We start from the raw sequence: 20,893 nt of genomic DNA, 5'->3' as shown, positions 1-20,893 counted from the left end.
GCGGGCCTGGCGGCTGTGGAAGCGGCGGAGGGCGCCGCCGTTCTCCTCTTGGCGCCGCGGCAGGTGGGCACCGACCGGCCCCGCCGCTCCGGGTCGCCCCGCCGCCGCCGCCTCACCGCTCTCTCTCCCCCCGTAGGCGCTGACATTCACCGGTAAGTGCCGCCTGCGCTGCCTCTACGGCGCCGTCCGCCTGCTGGGCTTCGCCGTCGCCTCGCACCAACCGGGGCTGCCGGTTTTCTCGCCTTCCACCCACTGCGCTCTCACCCTGGAGGCGCTGCCCGCTGACCGACCTCCCGCCGCCGACCTCCGCCAGCTCCGCGCCGCCGCCCGCGCCGCTATGCGGGCCCACCGCGTCCGCCGCCGTGAGTGCCAACCCCGGCGGGGAGACCGCCATTTCGCGGGCGGTGCGGGGAGTAAGGAGGGAGGGGGGGCGCCATTTCGCGGGCGGTGCGGGGAGGCCGCCATCTTGTGCGCGGTGCGGGGCGCCACCATTTCGCGCTGCCCCCGGCCACTGCGATGGGCTGAGGGCGGCGTTCTTCCCCCCCGTTGCAGAGGCGCGGGTGAAGGTGATGGCCCAGTTCTCCCCGGAGTGCGCCCTGGTGCTGCTGGAGCACCTGGACACGCCGGTGACACGGTTCCTGCTGAGCCACCCACCGCTGTCACGGCTCTTCGAGCCCCAGGTGAGAACCAGAGGGCGTCGTGATGGCCGCTCCGCCCTGGACGGCGGTGTGGATGCCAGGCCTTCTCCAAAACAGGCCTCATGTAGAGCCAGAGGCGGCCGCACCGCTTCGTGTGCCCATCAGCATCCAGCAGTCCAGCTCCGAGGCCTTCACGCGCCTCACTAAGCGATTTTCCCTCTTCCTCAGAAAAAGGAAGAATCCAACTTCACGCCAGAAGATGCCGTTCTGGCCTCTGTGGGCATCGTGCAGTGCAGCCCCGACCGCGGGCTGCTGGTGTCGGAGAGCATGTGCCTGGCCCTAGAGGAGCTGATCCAAGCCTGCTGTGGTGAGTGAGGGTGGGAGGAAGGAAAGTCACGAGGCTTTTCACGAGTTAAAGCCGGGGAGAGCGTGCCCTGGGACGGGCACTGAGCGAATGTCATGGTTTTCCCCTAAAGAGTGGGAGTTGTGAGCTTGTGCGTCACCTCCAGTGGGTTGGTTTGTGCCTCTGCTGCCAGACAGGCACCTTTCTGCTGTGAAGGCACTTCCCAGGCTGACGTCAAAACTTGTTTTGCTCTCTTCTGCAGCAGGTAGAAATAACGCCCTTTTACTTATTCCGCAAGATCTGAAACACCATGAGTGACTGGAGTTCGTAAACCCTGTGTGGTTGTGCTAGGGCTTGTTTCTTGCTTCAGGAACCTCTTCCCTTTACACCCCTACACTTAACATGCCTCTCTTTAAGGGATTTTTTTTTTTGCCCAGTTTAATTAAAATATATCCTAGTGAGATCACAGAGTTTTGTAGGGATTTGGGGACTATTTTTTATGTAAATGGGTTAGATCAGAGTAACTGACAGCGTTGGTCTGTTTCAGAGTGTGTTTGATTTTCCAGCGGAAGATGAAGGTGTTCCCCTGATTCTGGTGTGTGGCCCAAAAAACACTGGGAAATCGACATTTAACAGATACTTGGTGAATCTGTTACTGAATCGGTGAGTCTTTACATGTTCTATACATTTTTAAGTACTGCCTGGGATTTAGGAGAAGGAAAACCTGCCTGCCAGGATTCTCAGAAAAGCTCGTACAACTGGAAGATGGATGTCTTTTAAAAGCACACAAAAACTCAGAAAAATAGGTATTCTTGTCTTGGGTTCATTTCAGAAAAGTTGGCTACTGAAATACTTGCATTGAACTAAAATTGGTGTCTTGGAGGATGTGAACTAATTGGGCACCGAGCAGCTTGGTTCAGTAAGGAGCTGGGAGTTAGAACGCTTGAAAACATGGAGTAAGTTATAATTTCTTAGTGCCTTTGAGGATTCTTGGCAGAGCAAGGTGTAGAAGCTTATTCTCCTGACCAGTGCATGCTTAAAATAAAGATTATAAAGTCTATAAATCTGAGATGGCTGGTCTCAGGATGCCCAGTTGGCGTGGGAGTGAGTGAACTGTAGGTGAGCCTTTCACATTTTGCTCAATTCTGAGATGGCTGGTCTCAGGATGCCCAGTTAGTGCAGGAGCGGGTGAACTGTAGGTGAGCCTTTCACATTCTTGCTTGATAACCCTTCAAGTGAGGGCAGGAGAGAGACAAGTGGTGGTTTGATTATATTAGAGAATTTAATTTTGACAGCCCAGAACAAAGATTGTGGTTCTGGTGTGTTCCAGGTCGTGTCCTGTTTGGTTTTTAGGGGACGCTAACGTACGGGCTTCTTTCACTGCAGCCTTCCCTCGGTTGAATACATGGAATGTGACATAGGTCAGACTGAGTTTACGCCGCCTGGATGCGTGTCCTTAAGTAACATAACAGAGCCCATTCTCGGTATGTGTTTTGCCATTTTCTGCCATTGCTAGAACTCTCTTTGATTTCCAAAATGTGCTTTCTGAGTAGAGGCTGTCGTGTGTGTCAAAGGTACACGTGGGAAGTAAACCAAAGCCTGTTCCAGTTTCCTTGCTGGGGGCATTGAAACTTCACGTGAAAATGTCTGAGTAACACAGAGCTGTTCTCTCTACTTGTTTTTTTTCCATTTTGAAGAGAGAAGGTAGTTGTTCATGAGGTGGTGGGACAGGCTGTGGCATGTCAAACTGGATTTTCAGCCTTTTGGATTTGAACGGTCTCTTTGGGAAAATCTTTCCTAGTTTTTAGCAACCATAGATGAATCTTGCTTGAGAAATACCAAGGGGAGCCACAGAAAAATAACTACAGCCAGAGAAATGGCTGGTGTTTGTGGTCTTGTGGATTTGGGTTGGTGTCTAAAAAGGATGTGGCCAGACTTATGTGCTTTTTGGATGGTCTGTCACAGAAGTTAGTTTTAAAATTCACAGGTGTGTCGCCAGTGATTTCAAACAAATAAAGAAGTGGGGGGGGGGGGCAAAGAAAAGTGACAGAAAAGTTTCTCCATTGGCATGTGCTCTACCAGGAGTGTGGGATGGGAAAAAGAAGACAGGTTATTTCAGAAGGGGTTGTGTGTGGGTGCTGCAGGGATGGGAGTGTTTTGATTTGACTTGCTGAGCCCAGCAGCACTTTGCCACATGCTTTTCCAGGCCCACCCTTCACCCATCAACAGACGCCGCGTAAGATGGTGTATTATGGACAGACCAGCTGTGAGCAGGACACAGAGAGATACCTCGATGTCGTGAAGTACGTGTTCAGCTCCTACAAGAAGGAAGTGCCTTTAGTCGTCAACACCATGGGCTGGGTGAAAGGTAAAGGGGGGAGAAAATGTGTTCCCAAGAGATTGTGGTGCAGCACCACGCTTTCCAGAGTCCAGAACAGAAAATAGAGCTTGCCTGCCTTGGGCTAGTGCTGGTCTTCTCTAACCTGGAACATCTCTCTGCTGAGGAAAGGCTGAGGGGCTTGGGTCTTTTTAGTCTGGAGAAGAGAAGGCTCAGGGGGATCTGATCGACACCTATAAATACTTACAGGGGGGGTGCCAGGAGGATAAGGCCAGTCTTTTTTCAGTGGTGCCCAGTGACAGGAAAAGAGATAATTGGCACAAACTTGAACATAGGAAGTTCCATCTAAACATGAGGAGGAACTTCTTTCCTGTGAAGGTGGCAGAGCCCTGAAAGAGGCCGCCCAGGGAGGTGGTGGAGTCTCTGGAGACATTCAAACCCGCCTGGACACGTTCCTGTAGGACCTGCTCTGGCAGGGGGTTGGAGGAGATGATCTCCAGAGGTCCCTTCCAACCCCTGCCAGTCTGTGATTCTCTCTTCATGTCCCGAGCTGTTTGTGTAGCAGCTACAGAATCACAGAATCTTCTAGGTTGGAAGGGACCTTAAAGATCATCTTGTCCAACCGTCAACCTAACTTTGACAAAAATAGACACCCGCATGACAAACAAGGAGCATCATCACTAAACCCTATCTCCCAGCACTACATCAACCCCTCTTTTGAACACCTCCAGGGATGGGGCCTCAACCACCTCCCTGGGCAGCCCATTCCAATGGCTGAGAACCCTTTGGGTGAAAACATTTTTCCCAATATCCAGCCTGAACCTCCCCTGGTGTAACTTGAGGCCATTTCCTCTCGTCCTGTCGCCTGTGACTTGGGAGAAGAGACCGACCCCCACCTCTCTACACCCTCCTTTCAGGGAGTTGGAGAGAGCAAGAAGGTCTCCCCTCAGCCTCCTCTTCTCCAGGCTGAATAACCCCAGCTCCCTCAGCCTCTCCTCATAAGACTTATTCTCCAGACCCCTCACCATCTTTGTCGCCCTTCTCTGGACCCTCTCCAGCACCTCAATGTCTTTTTTTATGGTAGGGGGCCCAAAACTGGACACAGCACTCAAGGTGAGGCCTCACCAGTGCCCAGTACAGGGGGACAATCACCTCTCGGGCCCTACTTGCCACACTGTTCCTGACACAGGCCAGGATGCTGGTGGCCTTCTTGGCCACCTGGGCACACTGCTGGCTCCTGTTCAGCCGACTGTCAACCAACACCCCCTACAGCCATGTTTTCTCTGCTCCCTAAAGGCGAGGGGCTGCTGCTGCTGATCGATATCATCCGGCTCTTGTCACCCAGCCACATCGTGCAGATGGACGTGTACGACTGGAAGGCCATGGACCCTCTCACCCCCGAGCACGTCCACCTCACCCCGGGGCTTTACACCAAGGGCCGCCAACCGGCCCGTCGCCAGCCGCTGGGGACCAGCAGCACGGAGAGCTGGAAGCCCTCTGAAGGGGGGGCAGATGCCTCAGCTCCCGAGTACAAGCTTCTGTACGTCCATCCGGAGTTCCCTCGCGCAGGGGCGGCGGGCGAAGCGTAAGTAGGAAGTTCAGCCCTTTGTGGTGGTTTGTGGGATTGACACAATCACACGTGGTCCCCACAGGAAAGGTTCTTGCTGCGGCCTCGAGAGTTCCGTTAAATTGAGTTTATTCATTACATATTAGGAGGTTATGTTTGGGTGGTTTGGGTTTTCTGGGTGTTCTGTTGGGGAGAGGTTTGTGTGGGGTTGAGTTTTAGGTTGGTGGGGAGGGGGTTGTTATTCCCTACTCTACTCCCAGTGACCACTGGCAGTGACTTCTACACTGACTTCACTTGGGGTCATGGAATAGTCTGTCTCTATTCTAATTAGGAGGTTCCTTACCCGTTTCTTACAGACCCAGATGGTTATTACGTTGTTTCTTAATTTTGCTGATATTTAAGGATCTCTGAAATGTTTATCTTCCTGGATCTTGGGTCTTTCTTGGCAATTTTAAGTGCTCTTTTTTTTTAACTCATCCTTCACTAATGAGATATTTAAGAAAACAAATGTATTACTCTGTTCTGTGAGTGACTGACTGAAAGGTGTGTGGACACCAGGGTTGGAGAAGGGAGCTGTTATCTAACAACAGACTTTGTTAAATTAAAAACTCAAAGACCGCCCTTGTTAATTAATGCCTTTTTAAAGTTGAAACAAACATTGCCATAAATCCTGTGATCCCGCAGAGGGGATAAAAACACGGCTCTAAGTTTTCTTCAGTGGTAGACATTTTTAAAATGTTTTTAATTTAAAAGGGACGGAGGGGGGGTGGTGGTGGGATGGTGGTAAGGGTGTGCTCCCCCCTGATCCACCCCCCCTCTTGTTGCAGGCGGGTGCACAGCGGGGTCCTGAGGGACATGTCCATCCTGGGGTACCTGGGGCAGCTGCAGTCCCCAGACATTGGGGCAGTGCTTCCACTCCACAGTCTCGTGCCGTACCAGGTAAGTGGGTGTTGCAAATGGTTTTGGGGAGAGGGAAAAGCGCTCTGTAATCTCCAAAAAGATAGCAGCTTTATTTGAGTGAGGATTTGTCGAGGTGTGAGCGTGGTGCCTGCTCTCTGTCTGGTCAGTTGTTGGTGTTGGAGTTTGTTTGCTGCGGAGATAAGGCCTGTCTGTAGGTGTGTGGTTTGTTTACTTGGTGTTAATCTCTGAACTCCCAACTAAATTGATGTTGAGCCCATAAACAGCTTCTTTTTCTTTCCCCCCCACCAGGTGCCTTTCAGTGCAGTGGCACTGAGGGTGATTCACACCGACGTGGCTCCCACCAACATCATGTACGCGGTGAACGCCAGCTGGGTCGGGCTGTGCCGCATTCCTGAGGAGATCAGGTGCCAGTCAGATGGGCCTGTCCTGCTGACACAGACACCGGTCTGCGACTGCCTCGGCTTCGGTGAGCCAGCCCCAGGGACTGCCAGCCACGCTATCACTGCCCTGTGCTCACACATAGGGTGACAGAATGGCCTCCTCTTTCAATAACAGCTGAAAAAGTGGGATGAGATGACAGAATAATGCTGTTTGCTCTTCCCTCACATGCTGTGCTTCCAGTCCTGTGGCTTTCCCCGGCTTGTGGTGGCAGCCTGGGCAGTGTCACTGAGCGGTGCCTGTCGGAGCTGCTCTTTCATAACCTGCCATTTTACTTGCTTTCTGGATTCACAATCTCAAAAGCAGATGCCACGTGGCTTGTGCCAAATCCCCTCACTTGCCTGTCTGTTCCCTCCTGTCACTAGTTTTGCTCTTGCACTTCTGCCTTGGGGTTTGGTACCGAGCTCCCCAGGTTCCTGCAGGAATGTGCCAGTGAGCAAGGGCTGGGAAATAGCTGTTTGTGTGTGCACTGAGGTGCCAAAAACTGGGATTCAGTGGGGCAGGCTGCTCTCTGGATGTGTCTTGGATTCTCCCCTTGGCTCTAGAAGAGCAGTTTAAAGGGCTCTGGCTGCGTCTGGTCACAGAGTGTGAAAGGATGGGCTGGGGTCAGGCTGAACCCCGTGTCTGTTTGTTCCAGGAATCGTCCGGGGGGTTGACATGCAGAAGAAGCTTTACCACATTCTGACACCGGTGCCCCCGGAGAAGTTGAGGCTGGTGAATTGTCTTCTCCTGGGCAACATCTCTGTCCCCAACTGCGTCCTGGTGGGGCAGGTAGGAGCTGGCAGGGCTGGGGCTGCCAAGCGGGTTTTCCCGTTCCTGATTTCTGGGGCTTACACCTGCCTGGAGATGTCTGGGCAGAGCAGATGGTTATCGCTCTAGGAAATTGTCCTTAACACGTAGAAACAAGGGAGAGGAGAGCGTTCCTCTCGTGTTTGAGATACCAGAGTGGGGTTTGGTGACAGCTTGTTCCTTCCACCAGGCAGCTGTCTGCCTGTCGGTCCGCAGAGGAAAAAGCTCTCCCTTTTGAAGATCCGAGTTCTTAAAGTTTTGTTTTCCTTCTTCCCAGCAAGGAGTTGAGGGAGAGATCCCTTATGTCACATCCGATTACAACTACAGCATCCTGGGCTCTGGGAAGCTGAAGAAGAAGAAGCATTTCAAGAGGAGGGAGTACGCCTTCGAGTGCGATTACACCTGAGGCCTCGGGGACGGTGACAACCCCCGGTGCTACCGAGACCCGGGTGGGCATCGGGTGTGGATAGTGCAGCATGTCCCCTTTTTGATACTGTTTTATATTTTCAGTATGTATTTTGGTGTTTTGTAATAAATATCTATTAAAAATGGTGGCTTGGCTTGAATTTTCTCCTCAGCCCGTGTTGAGTTGTTGGATGTGGCTGATGGAGGTTTGGGGCGGTTCCCCGGTGCCTTGCAATGGTTCTTCCTCTGGAGTTGGCTTGAGGGTTTGATGGTGGCTTGGCTTGAATTTTCTCCTCAGCTTGTGTTGAGTTGGACGTGGCTGATGGAGGTTTGGGGCGGTTCCTCGGTGCCTTAGAGCGGTTCTGCCTCTGGAGTTGGCTTGAGGGTTCAGGAGCCCAGGTGGCCACAGAAGGGCTGGTGCCAGTGGTTGTGTCCCCGTGGCTCCTTGGGAGATGGGGAAAGGAGGAAGAGAATCCTCTCCCATGGGTGATGTGGGCACAGCCACTGGAGGGAGTTCCCCATCCGCGCTGTCACAGCTCCTTGGGGACTGGCCTAGGGACACGGTGTTGTTCCTTGCCCAGCTGGCTCTGCCCACATCCCAGCACACCGGGGCTGGAGGCCCCCGGAAGAACTGTGGGTCCAGCCCCAACGTCCCAGTAGGTTGTGCTGGGGTGACGGGGCAGGAGTGGGGAGGAACTCGTCACCCCGGGAAAGGGGGCACAGCCACTGGAGGGAGTTCCCCATCCGCGCTGTCACAGCTCCTTGGGGACTGGCCTAGGGACACGGTGTTGTTCCTTGCCCAGCTGGCTCTGCCCACATCCCAGCACACCGGGGCTGGAGGCCCCCGGAAGAACTGTGGGTCCAGCCCCAACGTCCCAGTAGGTTGTGCTGGGGTGACGGGGCAGGAGTGGGGAGGAACTCGTCACCCCGGGAAAGGCCAGAGGAACCTTCTATTATTTTTTTTTTTTCTCTTGTTTTTCCCAGTTCTCAGGGGACAGCGAGTCGCTGCGGAGCTGGGGTGAGGTCAGCAGGAGTTGGACAGAGGTGAGCGAGTGGCTGGGGCTGAGCTGAGCACCTTTTTGGGAAAACCTGAGTGGTTTTTTGGATCTGTGACTGCAGAAATAACCCAGCTGCTAACGGCAGCTCCTCCCAACGTGGCTCTGCCCCATCCCAGAGCAGGGGGACAGTCCCCCAGGGTGTCCCCCTTCGGACCTCTGTGTCTGGGTGTCCCCGTGGAGGAGGGAGGGACATGGTGGCACCGCTTGAGGCTGGTTCCTTTCAGCTGCGGGTGTGAGTAATCCCTGAAAAATGCTTTTATCTGGTTTGCCAGGAGGTTTCCTCCAGCGCTCCCCTAAACCCCAACCTGTCAAAGGGACAAATCGAAGGGGGTGGCACCGGAGAGGAGTTGGTGAGGGGCTGCCTTTTAAAGAGTTAAAGCTTTAACTTAATCCAGGCCTAATTATCCCCATCTGGCTGGGTCTGGCAACGCAGGAAGGACTTGGCCGGCAACCTGGCCCCAACAGTGGCTAAAATAAATACGGGGGCCGTGGTGCAGCCAGGGGGAAAATCCCAGCCCAGGAGAGGGTTGGAGCCGTGGGGCAGCGGGCAGAAAAGGCGCCGGGAAAGGTGAGAGGGGCGAGTGGTGGGGGGGGAATGGCTGGGGCTGAACCCCCAGGGGCTCAACACCCCCCTTGGAGCTGCTGCCAGCCCCCAGATGGGGGTCCCCCCTCCTCAGAGCTGGGGGATGAGTGAGTGACCCCCGTGTACCCACGCTGAGCCTCGAGTGTCCGGGGTTGGGTCATTCCAGGGGGGATGGAGCTGAACGGAGCAGGGAGGAGAGCCCTGAGGGGATCACGGTGTGGGGTGGCTGGGGGGTTGGGAGAATTAACCTTGGGGTGACCCCCCCCCGGGCACGGGTGGGGGCCCTGGGTGGTGTGATCATCGCACTAAAGCATCAAGGATGTGCTAAATACAGCAGGATGGTTGGGTTTTTTACTACGTTTGGATCCATTTCGCTTTGCAGCAATGATTAGATTATAATTTAGTTTTTTTTAAAAAAATTCTGCTACCTTTTCTGGCAAAGGGTGCCCAGAAGCAGCAAAACCGTGGGAGCACGTGGCGCCTTTGGGGGAAGATGCTGCTGATGCTGCTGAGTCTGGGGTGGTCTCAGCCCAGCTGATCACCCCACGCGATGTTTTGGGTTTCCTCTGGTTTTGAGAGAGTTTTCCATGGGGCAGGACAGGCCTTGGTGGGGTGTAACCCCTACCTTGTGCTTTCCCGTTTGCTGGGGTTCAGCAGGGGGAAACACCCCCCCCTAAGAAAGACCCCCAGCTTTCCCCACATGGGCTGCGGGGGTGCAGCAAGAGACTCGCCTCTGGTTTTGAGAGAGTTTTCCATGGGGCAGGACAGGCCTTGGTGGGGTGTAACCCCTACCCCATGCTTTCCCATTTGCTGGGGTTCAGCAGGGGGAAACACACCCCCCTAAGAAAGACCCCCAGCTTTCCCCACATGGGCTGCGGGGGTGCAGCAAGAGACTCGGGGCGGCGCATTCCTGCCCCCACCCCGAAGTCCATCCGACGGCAGAGCCGCCGAACAGCCCCCCTCTTCATGCTGATTATTTTAATCACAAGCGCGTCTTGTCTCCGCCGCCGAATGTCTTTCATAGACGGCGGAAAGTGAAATTTGTGCAATGTCTGTGGGAGGCTGAAGAAAGGCCCTTTGTGCCGAATCCCGGGCACCCTCCGCCGCCGCCGGCCTCAATGCGCCGCTTGTCCGGAGACCGGGACCCTCTCTTAACGCCGGAGCCGGGCTACCCCGGCTAGTCCCCGCCGTGGGGCGGGCAGGACTCGGGGTGGGGGGGTCCCCTCCACCACCCCAGGATGTTTCTGTACTGGAGGAAGCGGGGAGCCTACGAGCTGGAGGCTTTGCCCGCCGGGCTGGCGGGGTTGGAGTACGGGGCGGTGGAACGTTTCTCCTGGAGCTCCAGCCTGGACATCAGTGAGGAGCTTGGGGGTAGGTGGCCGAGGGGGGATGCGGGGGGCTGGCAGGCAGCTGATTTGGGCCAAAAACCTCCAGCCATGGTGAGGGTGAGGGGCTAAAAGGTCTAGCCGGCGTGAGGATGCACCAGTGAGGAGGATGGCGTGGGGAGGCTGCTGTGGGGAGGCTGCAGGTGCAGTGGGGCAGTGCTCACTGCACCGTGCCGCCGGCACCGCTCCCTCCCAGCTCAGGCCCCGGTGAGCTCCGGTGCCAGGACGGTCCGGTTTCAAACTCGCCGTCACCGGGAGGCCGGGCACAGTAACAGAGCTGGGAGGAGGAGGAGGAAGAGGAGGAGGAGGCCAACCAGGGAGAGGAGCTGATGGGAACAGGATCCCTCCTCCGGCCCCCCAAGTGTCCGGGGGGGACTCAGACACCCTCCTGCCTCCCCCAAAAACTGGGGTCCCCTCTCGTGCTCCGTGCCATGGAGCTCCAGCCCGGGATGTGTGAGGTCCACGCGTGACCCGTTGCCAGGGCCAGCATTTGGGCACAGCCGGGTAGCTGTGGCCGTGCCACCGGCCGTGGCGTGGGGCTGGTCCCCAGCTTCAACTCTTTGGTGAGTTCGGAAAAACTTTCCCTTGGGTGCCTGAAAGAATTTCTTGTTTGTTTCCGTTATTATTCCCGATAGGTCAAGTGAAACGGTGGCGGCGGCGGGGGGCGGCCCAGCCCGGCGGGGGCTGCGGGGACAGAGCCCTCATTGTGCTCCCGCCGCGGGGGCAGCTGCCAGCCCCGGCTCCCGGTGCTCTCCCGGGGGTCCTGCCCGCTCCCGGGATCTGGTGCAGCCAACACCGGCCCCGATCACCTCCCCCTCTCCGGGTAGAAGCAGCAGCTTTTCCATTCTGCCCCAAAAGATGTTTTTTTTCCCTGCAGACAGAGTCTAACCCCGGCCTTGGCCGCGGTCCCGCTCGGATGCTGTTTTTGTTGGCAGGAGGGATGCGGGAGAGCGGGGCGGCGCGGCGCGGTGGGGAACCCCCCTGTGCTGGTCACCCTGCTGCTGGGACCGTGGCTGTCCGCTGTGGCCGTGCCACCTGGATTCTCCGTGTCCCCTGTGCCGGCTCCGTGCCCGGCAGGGCAGCTTCCTGCCACGGCATCCCTGCCCCTGGGATGAGCAGCAGGGCGTTCGTGCCGCTCCTTTGCTGCGAGCCGCCCCGGAGTCTGTTATTTTTAAACTATTAGATGCGACACATAACAAAAGCCTTCAAAATAGGATTTGTCCCTAAGGCCGATTTAACTGTCAAAGCTTAAAGTGGCTCCTAAGCCCCGTTAGGGGTTGGCAAGTGGCAGATTTAGCGTTCCTGCTGCGGCTCCGCTCCATGCAGGGGCAGCTCTGTGTCCTCATCCTACGTCTCGGGGGAAATCGGGCAGGAGGTGCCGGATCCTGACACGGCGGGGATGCAGCGCTGGCTCCTGAGCATGGGGTTCCAGCCCCCTGGACGGGCCGTGGGGCAGGCAGGAGCAGGCAGGCCCAGCCTCGGCTGAGCCCGAGGGCTTTGCCAAGCTCTTAAACCCAGGGCTTGCAGTGCGGGAGCCTCAGCACGGCCCCCCCCTGCGTGGGCAGGGCTGGGGGGGGGACTCCCGTGGCACCCTGGCACTGATACCCCCCTCTCTCCCGCAGCCGAGCCGTGCCCGCCGGAGGAGACGGTGCTGCGCTGCCAGAACCCCGACTGGCGCCGTTTCCTGCCACGGCATCCCTGCCCCTGGGATGAGCAGCAGGGCGTTCGTGCCGCTCCTTTGCTGCGAGCCGCCCCGGAGTCTGTTATTTTTAAACTATTAGATGCGACACATAACAAAAGCCTTCAAAATAGGATTTGTCCCTAAGGCCGATTTAACTGTCAAAGGTTAAAGTGGCTCCTAAGCCCCGTTAGGGGTTGGCAAGTGGCAGATTTAGCGTTCCTGCTGCGGCTCCGCTCCATGCAGGGGCAGCTCTGTGTCCTCATCCTACGTCTCGGGGGAAATGGTGCTCTCCCGGGGGTCCTGCCCGCTCCCGGGATCTGGTGCAGCCGGCACCGGCCCCGATCACCTCCCCCTCTCCGGGTAGAAGCAGCAGCTTTTCCATTCTGCCCCAAAAGATGTTTTTTTTCCCTGCAGACAGAGTCTAACCCCGGCCTTGGCCGCGGTCCCGCTCGGATGCTGTTTTTGTTGGCAGGAGGGATGCGGGAGAGCAGGGCGGCGTGGTGGGGAACCCCCCTGTGCTGGCCACCCCACTGCTGGGACCGTGGCTGTCGCTGTGGCCGTGCCACCTGGATTCTCCGTGTCCCCTGTGCCGGCTCCGTGCCCGGCAGGGCAGCTTCCTGCCACGGCATCCCTGTCCCTGGGATGAGCAGCAGGGCGTTCGTGCCGCTCCTTTGCTGCGAGCCGCCCCGGAGTCTGTTATTTTTAAACTATTAGATGCGACACATAACAAAAGCCTTCAAAATAGGATTTGTCCCTAAGGCCGATTTAACTGTCAAAGCTTAAAGTGGCTCCTAAGCCCCGTTAGGGGTTGGCAAGTGGCAGATTTAGCGTTCCTGCTGCGGCTCCGCTCCGTGCCGGGGCAGCTCCGTGTCCTCATCCTGAGTCTCGGGGGAAATCGGGCAGGAGGTGCCGGATCCCGACACTGCGGGGATGCAGCGCTGGCTCCTGAGCATGGGGTTCCAGCCCCCTGGACGGGCCGTGGGGCAGGCAGGAGCAGGCAGGCCCAGCCTCGGCTGAGCCCGAGGGCTTTGCCAAGCTCTTAAACCCAGGGCTTGCAGTGCGGGAGCCTCAGCACGGCCCCCCCCCTGCGTGGGCAGGGTTTGGGGGGGGGGACTCCCGTGGCACCCTGGCACTGACCCCCCCCTCTCTCCCACAGCCGAGCCGTGCCCGCCGGAGGAGACGGTGCTGCGCTGCCAGAACCCCGACTGCAGCGGCGAGAGGAGGGCGGCCAAGGTGGGTGCTGTGGGCTAGTGGCCAGCAACGGCCAGTTGCCTTCTCTCAGTCCCTGCTGGTGGGTGAGAAGGGGCAGCAGATGGCTCCCTGAATCCCCCTGGCATGGCCAGGAGCCCCCCTGCCAGCCACGTCCCCTCGGCCTGAGCTGGGTGGGCATTCCCTGGTGGTGTCGTGGTCCTGCTGGCATTTACCAGCGCGGCAGCTCGCCCCGTGCCCCGGGCTGGTGTGACTGGGGCTAATCCACTCCAGCCCGTCTGTCCCCCCGCTCGCTGCTGTGATGCCGGAGCGGATTTAGGGTCCCTCCTCTCCCACTGGGTGCAGGGTGGGGGTCCTGGTTAGTCTGGGGGTCTCCCTGCTGGGACACGGAGCTGCATTGCGTCCCTCCTTGCTTCGTGGGGCAGTTGCACCGTGCTGGGGGTCCCCAACTTCTAACTCCTTCCTCCCCGGGGATGGGTATGGGGTGGACAGGGAGCCCCACATCCCAGTGGGGCAGCTGCTGAGGGTCCTGGGGGGTCTGTGGGCAAACACACACAGCTGTGGCCACTGCCTGCAGCCCACGGCCGTGCCCGCCGTCTCACAGGTGCCACGCTGGCCATGGCGGTGTTGGGCTGGGAGATGGGGAGTGCTGGGGGTAGGACACTGGTGGGTGCCATGGAGGGGCTGGTGGCCCCTCAGTGGGGCAGGAGCACGTCAGCTCTGACCTCATCAGCGCCGGGAGGAAGGAGGGCAGGAAGCGGGGGCGGCCAGGGCTGCACGGGCGCTTCCTCCCCGCAGCGGCACCGTGTTCTGCAGGCAGGCCCGGGCCGGGCTCGCTCCTCCCCAGCAGCCTCTCACACCCTTCCATATGTGGGTCAGCGATGGGGGGTCCCATAGAGGGCTGGGGACGTGCTGGGGGAGCAGCGGGGTCACTGGTGGCACCGTGGTCCCCGGGAGCAGGGCCAGCTGGAGCCCCCAGTGAGGCGAGCGCTGGTTGGGGGGTCACGGGCTGTGCACTGCGTTGGGGGCCCGGCCGGGGGTTTAAAAATAACCCGCTGTGAATGCCCGGCGGGGCTGGGGCCGCGCACAATCGGAGGAAACGTACCGGCTTCGAGCATTGTTTGGCCACAGACGCTCGCTTCCTCCGTCCTGCCCCAGGAACACCGCTCCCGCGGCACAAAGGGGCTGCGGCACCCGAGCGTGGCCTCCCCGGCACCCGGCGAGGGGCAGGTGGTTGTCCCCTTGTTGTCCCCTTGTTGTCCCCCCCCACCATGCCCAGGCATGTGCAGCCTCCCTGGGGTCCCTGCTCGGTGTAGCCCCCCCTCCCCATCTCGTGGCTGTCCCCTGCTCGCACCCATCCTGGCCCCAGCGGTGTGTGGCAGCCGTGTGGGATGAGAAGGGGGGTCCCCCCACTGCCCATCCCTCCCGTGGGCAGCCCCCCTCACGCCTGTGCCCGTCCCCACACAGGTATGTCACCACGCCGAGTGCCAGCAGCTGAACCGCAGCGGCCCGCTCAGCCTGTGTGAGCTCTGCGACAGCCACCTCCATGGCGCCATGCACTTCGACGGCCACATCCGCTTCGACCTGCCCCCCCAAGGTGAGACCCGGGGGGTGTGCTCGGGGCTGGCACAGTCCGTCTGTGGGAGTAGGGTGTGTGGGGTGGTGCAGGGATGGGAGTGGGATGAACTGTGGGATGGGAGTGGGATGAGCTCGGAGCTGGTGCAGGGATGGGAGTGGGATGATCTTAGGGATGGGAGTGGGATGAGCTCGGAGCTGGTGCAGGGATGGGAGTGGGATGAACTATGGGCTGGTGTGGGGACGACTGCAGGGATGGGATGGGATGAACTCAGGGCTAGTGCAGGGATGGGAGTGGGATGAACGATGGGATGGGATGGGATGGGATGGGATGGGATGGGATGGGATGAACTCAGGGCTAGTGCAGGAATGGGAGTGGGATGAACGATGGGATGGGATGAACTCAGGGCTAGTGCAGGGATGGGAGTGGGATGAATTTGGGGCTGGTGCAGGGATGGGAGTGGGATGAACTATGGGATGGTGTGGGGATGACTGCAGGGATGGGATGGGATGAGCTTGGGTCTGGTGCAGGGATGGGAGTGGGATGAACTGTGGGATGGTGTGGGGATGACCACAGGGATGGGATGGGATGGGATGGGATGAGCTTGGAGCTGGTGCAGGGATGGGAGTGGGATGCACTCAGGGATGGTCCAGGGATGGGAGTGGGATGCAGCAGGAGCTGGCACAGAGCTGGAAGTGCCAGCACAGCCCAGCTCGATGCCCCTCTGCAGGCTCCATCCTGGCCCGCCACATGTCGACACGCTCATGCCCCCCACGCACCAGCCCGGCCTCCGACATGGAGGAGGAGGAGGAGGGACCTGTGGACAGCAGAGGGTGAGCCCCCCAGCCCTCCTTGTCCCCTGCACACCCCCAGCCTGTGGTGTCCCCATCACCCTGCCCGCCCTGTGCCCGCAGGGAGCGGAGGAGCTCAGCGCTGAAGCTGCCCAAGAAGAAGGCTCGGCGCAGGCACACGGACGTAAGGCATTGTCCCCTCTCCCCGGGGTGGCCCCGGTGGGTGGGAGGGAGCCCTGGGCAAGCAGTTGCCACCTCCCCCCAGGACCCCAGCACGGAGTGCTTCACCCTGAAGTTCGACCTCAGCGTGGACATCGAGGCAGAGATTGTTCCAGCTGTGAAGAAGAAGTCCCTGGGGTGAGTCTGCCAGGGAGGGACGTGGGGATGGACGGGGGGGACAGAGGCAGAGACAGACACGGGGCTCGTGTCCCCCCCAGGGAGGTGCTGCTGCCGGTCTTCGAGAGGAAGGCGATCGAGCTGGGCAAGGTGGACATCTACCTGGACCAGTCCCACACACCACTCTCCCTCCAGTTCGAGGCGTACCGCTTCGGGGGGCACTACCTGCGGGTCAAAGGTGCGACGGGGGGTCCTATGGGGGGCTCGGCCACCCCAGGGCTCACGGGGGACTCCTAACAGCCTGATGATCCCGCAGCCAAGCCCGGGGACGAGCTGAAGGTGGAGCAGGCAGCGCGGGACGCCAGGTCGGCCAGCCTGCCCATCCTGCACCCCGCCAGCACCACCCCGCTCCTCGGGCCAGCCCCGGAGCTGGTGCTGGGGCGCCGGGAGGGCACCGATAGCCTGGTGAGTACTGGTACCAGCCCCGGGGGGAGGAATTGGGGAGAGGGGGTGGTGGAGCATGGGATACCCTGTTATCTATCCTTGGCAGCAAGATGGGGCAGCAGCACAGCATCTCCTGGGTGGTCTTGTGTGGGCTGAAGACCCCCCCCCAGAGCCCCAAGAACCGGTTCAGCTCTTGTGCTGGTTGTGTCGCCGTGGCAGTGACAGCCAGACATGACAGCTCAGCCAGTGGCACCAGCCCCGTGGCCGTGCCATGTAGAGGTTGGCACCAGAGCAAAGACAAACAGGAGCCCCAGGGGCCCTGTGGCTTGTCCTGGCCACTCTCCTCTGGCTGTGGCGCCTGGCAGCTGCCGAGCACGGCTCGGTCCTGCCCCGTGGACCCTGGCCCCAGATAAGGCGTGGGGCCGGGCTGGTTGACACTCCCCGTGGGAGCAGGTTGCCAGGCTCGCCAGGAGTGACGGCAGGGGGGGCACCCGGTGCTCAGCCCCACGCCAGCAGCCCTCGAAGGTGACAAGCTGGCTGCGTGGCCAGGGCTGGTGGCCACCCGTATCCAGCACTACAATGCCTGGCTGCAGGACCAGCAGGGCTCCGGCAGGGTTTTGGGGCCAGCAGGCACCCAACTGCCTCCACGGGCACCTCGGCCCCCGGTGCCTCCCCAGGGGAGGGCAGGAGCCGAGCGGCGCCGGGGCCGTGGGGCTGGCGGTAGCGCGGTGAGTAACAGGGATGGTGGCTCTCCCCACCCGGGGATGGGGACGTGGCGGGGTGTGGGGCACCAGTGGCAGCATGCCACCTCCCGTGGCTCGGTGGCAGGCGAGGAGCCCTGGCCCTGTTGCCCTTTGGGGCAAGCAGGGAGCCCTGGCCCTGCTGCCCTTTGTGCCGGGGTGAGGAGGAGATGGCAGCGGCCGTGTCCCTGCACGCCCCGGGGAGATGTGGGGAGGCAGCTGGTGCCCAGGCCGGTGGGAGCCCTTGGCTGTGACCCAGCTCTCGTGGCCGGCCGGGGGGGCTTTGATCTCGGGCCGGTGAATTGTTCAGCTCTGATTAGCTTATCTGGCGAGGAGGGAAATTAGGTTTTCGGCTCTGGCCCCACCTCCTTTTGTTTCGGAGGAGCCCCGGCCACTGCCTGCCCAGCTCCAGCTCCGCCATCCGGGCTGGGAGAGCTGCTGGGCGGGTGGCTGGGGCTGGGGTGCTGCGCCCCACGGGATGCCCTGAACCCCCACGTTGCCAGGGCTGCTTGCCCGCAACCAGCTGGGCTTGGCCAGGTGGCACCCGTGCCCCCAGGATGCAGGTAGGCAGGTCAGTGCGGGCAGGGGAGCGTGGCCGGGGGGCCCTGCTGCCCGGGGGTGCCACCTGGGTATCCATCTGTCCCACGGATGCTGGAGGCTGGCATCGTGCTGCTGTCCCCACCCTGGTAGCCCTGGGCACCCAGTGCCAAGCCCTGACCTGGGGGGCACCGGCTGTCCCCTCTGCAGGCTCCGGGCCGGCGGAGGAAGAACATGACGGAGTTCCTGGGGGATGCCAACATCCCCAGCCCCGAGCCAGCCCTGCCCGGCGGTGTCTCCGTGCCCAGGAGGGAAATTAGGTTTTCGGCTCTGGCCCCACCTCCTTTTGTTTCGGAGGAGCCCCGGCCACTGCCTGCCCAGCTCCAGCTCCGCCATCCGGGCTGGGAGAGCTGCTGGGCGGGTGGCTGGGGCTGGGGTGCTGCGCCCCACGGGATGCCCTGAACCCCCACGTTGCCAGGGCTGCTTGCCCGCAACCAGCTGGGCTTGGCCAGGTGGCACCCGTGCCCCCAGGATGCAGGTAGGCAGGTCAGTGCGGGCAGGGGAGCGTGGCCGGGGGGCCCTGCTGCCCGGGGGTGCCACCTGGGTATCCATCTGTCCCACGGATGCTGGAGGCTGGCATCGTGCTGCTGTCCCCACCCTGGTAGCCCTGGGCACCCAGTGCCAAGCCCTGACCTGGGGGGCACCGGCTGTCCCCGCTGCAGGCTCCGGGCCGGCGGAGGAAGAACATGACGGAGTTCCTGGGGGATGCCAACATCCCCAGCCCCGAGCCAGCCCTGCCCGGCGGGGTCTCCGTGCCCACCAACGGCACCGACACCTGGAAGAACCGCGCTGCCAGTCGCTTCAGCGGCTTCTTCGGCTCCGGCACCAGCACCGGCTCCTTCGGGCGGGTAGGTGGGATGTGGGCACGGGGAGGGGGTGGTGATGATGGATCTGCCTGCGGTGATGCTTGGGGAGCTGGGATGTGTCCCCTTGGGGCTCGAGCACTACGGGCAGGGCGAGGGGGTCTGTGGCACATCCCTGCCGGCCCCCTGCCCAGCGGCTCTGCCCCCACTCTTGGCCAGGAGACGGAGAAGCTGGAGCAGCTGGCGAGCAGGCTGCACGCCTACGGCACCTTTGGGCTGCCCAAGCTGCCCCCCCAGCTCCGCTTCGACCGTGACTCCTGGGAGGAGGACGGGGACGAGGCCGGGCTGGCACTGGAGGACAGCTGGCAACAGATCATCCGGGGCGCGGAGGTAAGGTTTGGGGGGGTCAGGGGGCTACGGGGAGGGGGGGTCTGCCCAGCCACAGCAGCGTTGTGCTGACTCTCAGCCCGGCAGGCCCTGTCGCGCCGGCAGTGCCACCAGCAGGAAGCCATCTGGGAGCTGCTGCACACCGAGGCCACCTACATCCGCAAGCTCAAAGTCATCACCGACGTGAGTGACAATGGCAGCCGTGCCGTGCCACACCACGCTGGGGGGGCTGGGGGCCACGGCTGCACCCCACCACCTCCCCCTGTATCCCCACAGCTCTTCCTCTGCTGCCTGCTGAACCTGCAGGAGTCGGGGCTGCTCTGCGAGGTGAGCGCTGGGGGGGGCTGGGGACCTCCAAGTGAGGGATGGGACCCCCAATCTGGCCACACTGGTGGGATATGGGTCCCGTCCCCCCCCATAGCTCCTGCCTCACCCCCCCCACAGGTGGACGCCGAGCGGCTCTTCGGCAACATCGGGGAGATCATCCGGCTGCACCGCGAGCTGTGGCGCAGTGTCATGGCCCCGGTGCTGGCCAAAGCGCGCCGGACCGGGGCACTGCTCGACCCCATCGACTTCCTCGACGGCTTCAAGATGGTGAGTGGGGACCCCGTGCCACGGCGGGGGGGGGGGGCTTTGCCACGCCGTGCCCCACAGTGACCCCCCTGTGTCCCCCCAGTTCGGCTCCCGCTTCAAGCCCTACGTGCGATACTGCATGGAGGAGGAGGGCTGCATGGAGTACATGCGGGCACTGCTGCGGGACAGCGAGCTCTTCCGCGCCTACGTGACGGTAACGGGGGGGACGGGACGGGGCTGGGATGGGGCCGGTACCGGTGCCGGTTCCAGGGCTGATGCTTTCGTGGTGCAGTGGGCCGAGAAACACGAGCAGTGCAGCCGCCTGAAGCTGAGTGACATGCTGGTGAAGCCCCACCAGCGCCTCACCAAGTACCCACTGCTCCTCAAGTCCGTGCTGAAGAAGACGGACGACCCACGTGCCCGCGATGCCATCACGACCATGGTAAAGGGACAGGAGAACGGCACAGAGTGGGGTGAGGTGGGGTGGGGTGAGGTGGTCCATCCCAACCCCTCTCACCCACTGCCTTGGCCACAGATCAGCTCCGTGGAGCACTTCATCAACCACGTCAACTCGCGGATGCGGCAGCGGCAGGAGCGGCAGCGCCTGGCAGCCATCCTCGACCGCATCGACGCCTACGAGGTGGTGGAGGGCAGCACGGACGAGGTGGACAAGGTAGGCTGGGCATGGTGGAGCTGCCATGTCATGCCACCCCATGCCATGTCATCCCACCCCATGCCGTGTCATGCTATTCCATGCCACCCCATGCCATATAGTACCAGCCTATGTTGTACCACATTATGCCACCCTATGTCATTTCATGCCAAGCCAACCCATGACATGTCATGCCACCCAATGCCATGCCAAAACCATCCCATGCCATACCATGCTACCCCATGCCATGCCACCCCATGCTGTGTCATGCCACCCCATGCCACATCGTACCAGCCAATGTTGTACCATGCTATGCCACCCTACGTTATTTCATGCCAAGCCAACCCATGACATGTCATGCCACCCAATGCCATGTCAAAGCCACCCCATGCCACCCCATGCTGTGTCATGCCACCCCATGCCATATCATGCCAGCCTATGTTGTACCATGCTATACCACCCTACGTCATTTCATGCCAAGCCAACCCATGACATGTCATGCCACCCAATGCCATGCCAAAGCCACCCCATGCCACCCCATGCTGTGTCATGCCACCCCATGCCATATCATACCAGCCTATGTTGTACCATGCTATGCGACCCTATGTCATTTCACACCAAGCCAACCCATGACATGTC

The 20,893-nt window shown here is 60.4% G+C and overlaps 2 protein-coding genes across 2 annotated transcripts in view; both read left to right on the top strand.

Annotated features, from left to right (window-relative positions):
* On the top strand, positions 1–7,588 carry NOL9 (nucleolar protein 9; the record flags this gene model as incomplete). The annotated part of the gene is made up of 12 exons (XM_014952027.1): positions 1–63; positions 137–362; positions 553–680; positions 867–1,005; positions 1,548–1,644; positions 2,368–2,465; positions 3,188–3,349; positions 4,616–4,904; positions 5,714–5,825; positions 6,096–6,273; positions 6,883–7,016; positions 7,312–7,588. Coding segments are annotated over 12 exons (1,755 nt in total), but the record flags the coding sequence as incomplete, so codon positions are not given.
* A 1,447-nt stretch (positions 7,589–9,035) lies between these two features.
* PLEKHG5 (pleckstrin homology and RhoGEF domain containing G5) overlaps positions 9,036–20,893 on the top strand; it is a 19,287-nt gene continuing 7,429 nt past the window's right edge. The window contains exons 1-16 of the mRNA XM_014952026.1: positions 9,036–9,065; positions 13,303–13,379; positions 14,823–14,952; positions 15,662–15,764; positions 15,846–15,906; positions 15,988–16,079; positions 16,160–16,296; positions 16,375–16,523; positions 18,502–18,687; positions 18,862–19,032; positions 19,117–19,212; positions 19,306–19,356; positions 19,474–19,623; positions 19,706–19,816; positions 19,895–20,044; positions 20,138–20,275. Coding sequence (XP_014807512.1) covers positions 14,910–14,952; positions 15,662–15,764; positions 15,846–15,906; positions 15,988–16,079; positions 16,160–16,296; positions 16,375–16,523; positions 18,502–18,687; positions 18,862–19,032; positions 19,117–19,212; positions 19,306–19,356; positions 19,474–19,623; positions 19,706–19,816; positions 19,895–20,044; positions 20,138–20,275 — 1,638 coding nt within the window. The 5' untranslated portion in view covers positions 9,036–9,065; positions 13,303–13,379; positions 14,823–14,909. The remainder of the gene's footprint in view (positions 9,066–13,302; positions 13,380–14,822; positions 14,953–15,661; positions 15,765–15,845; positions 15,907–15,987; positions 16,080–16,159; positions 16,297–16,374; positions 16,524–18,501; positions 18,688–18,861; positions 19,033–19,116; positions 19,213–19,305; positions 19,357–19,473; positions 19,624–19,705; positions 19,817–19,894; positions 20,045–20,137; positions 20,276–20,893) is intronic.

The sequence above is a fragment of the Calidris pugnax genome, unplaced genomic scaffold, assembly GCF_001431845.1.
Source record: "Calidris pugnax isolate Ruff unplaced genomic scaffold, ASM143184v1 scaffold161, whole genome shotgun sequence".
In the NCBI taxonomy this organism is placed as follows: domain Eukaryota; kingdom Metazoa; phylum Chordata; class Aves; order Charadriiformes; family Scolopacidae; genus Calidris; species Calidris pugnax.
Note: the sequence above shows the minus strand (reverse complement) of the source record. Positions and strands in the feature narration are given on the sequence as shown.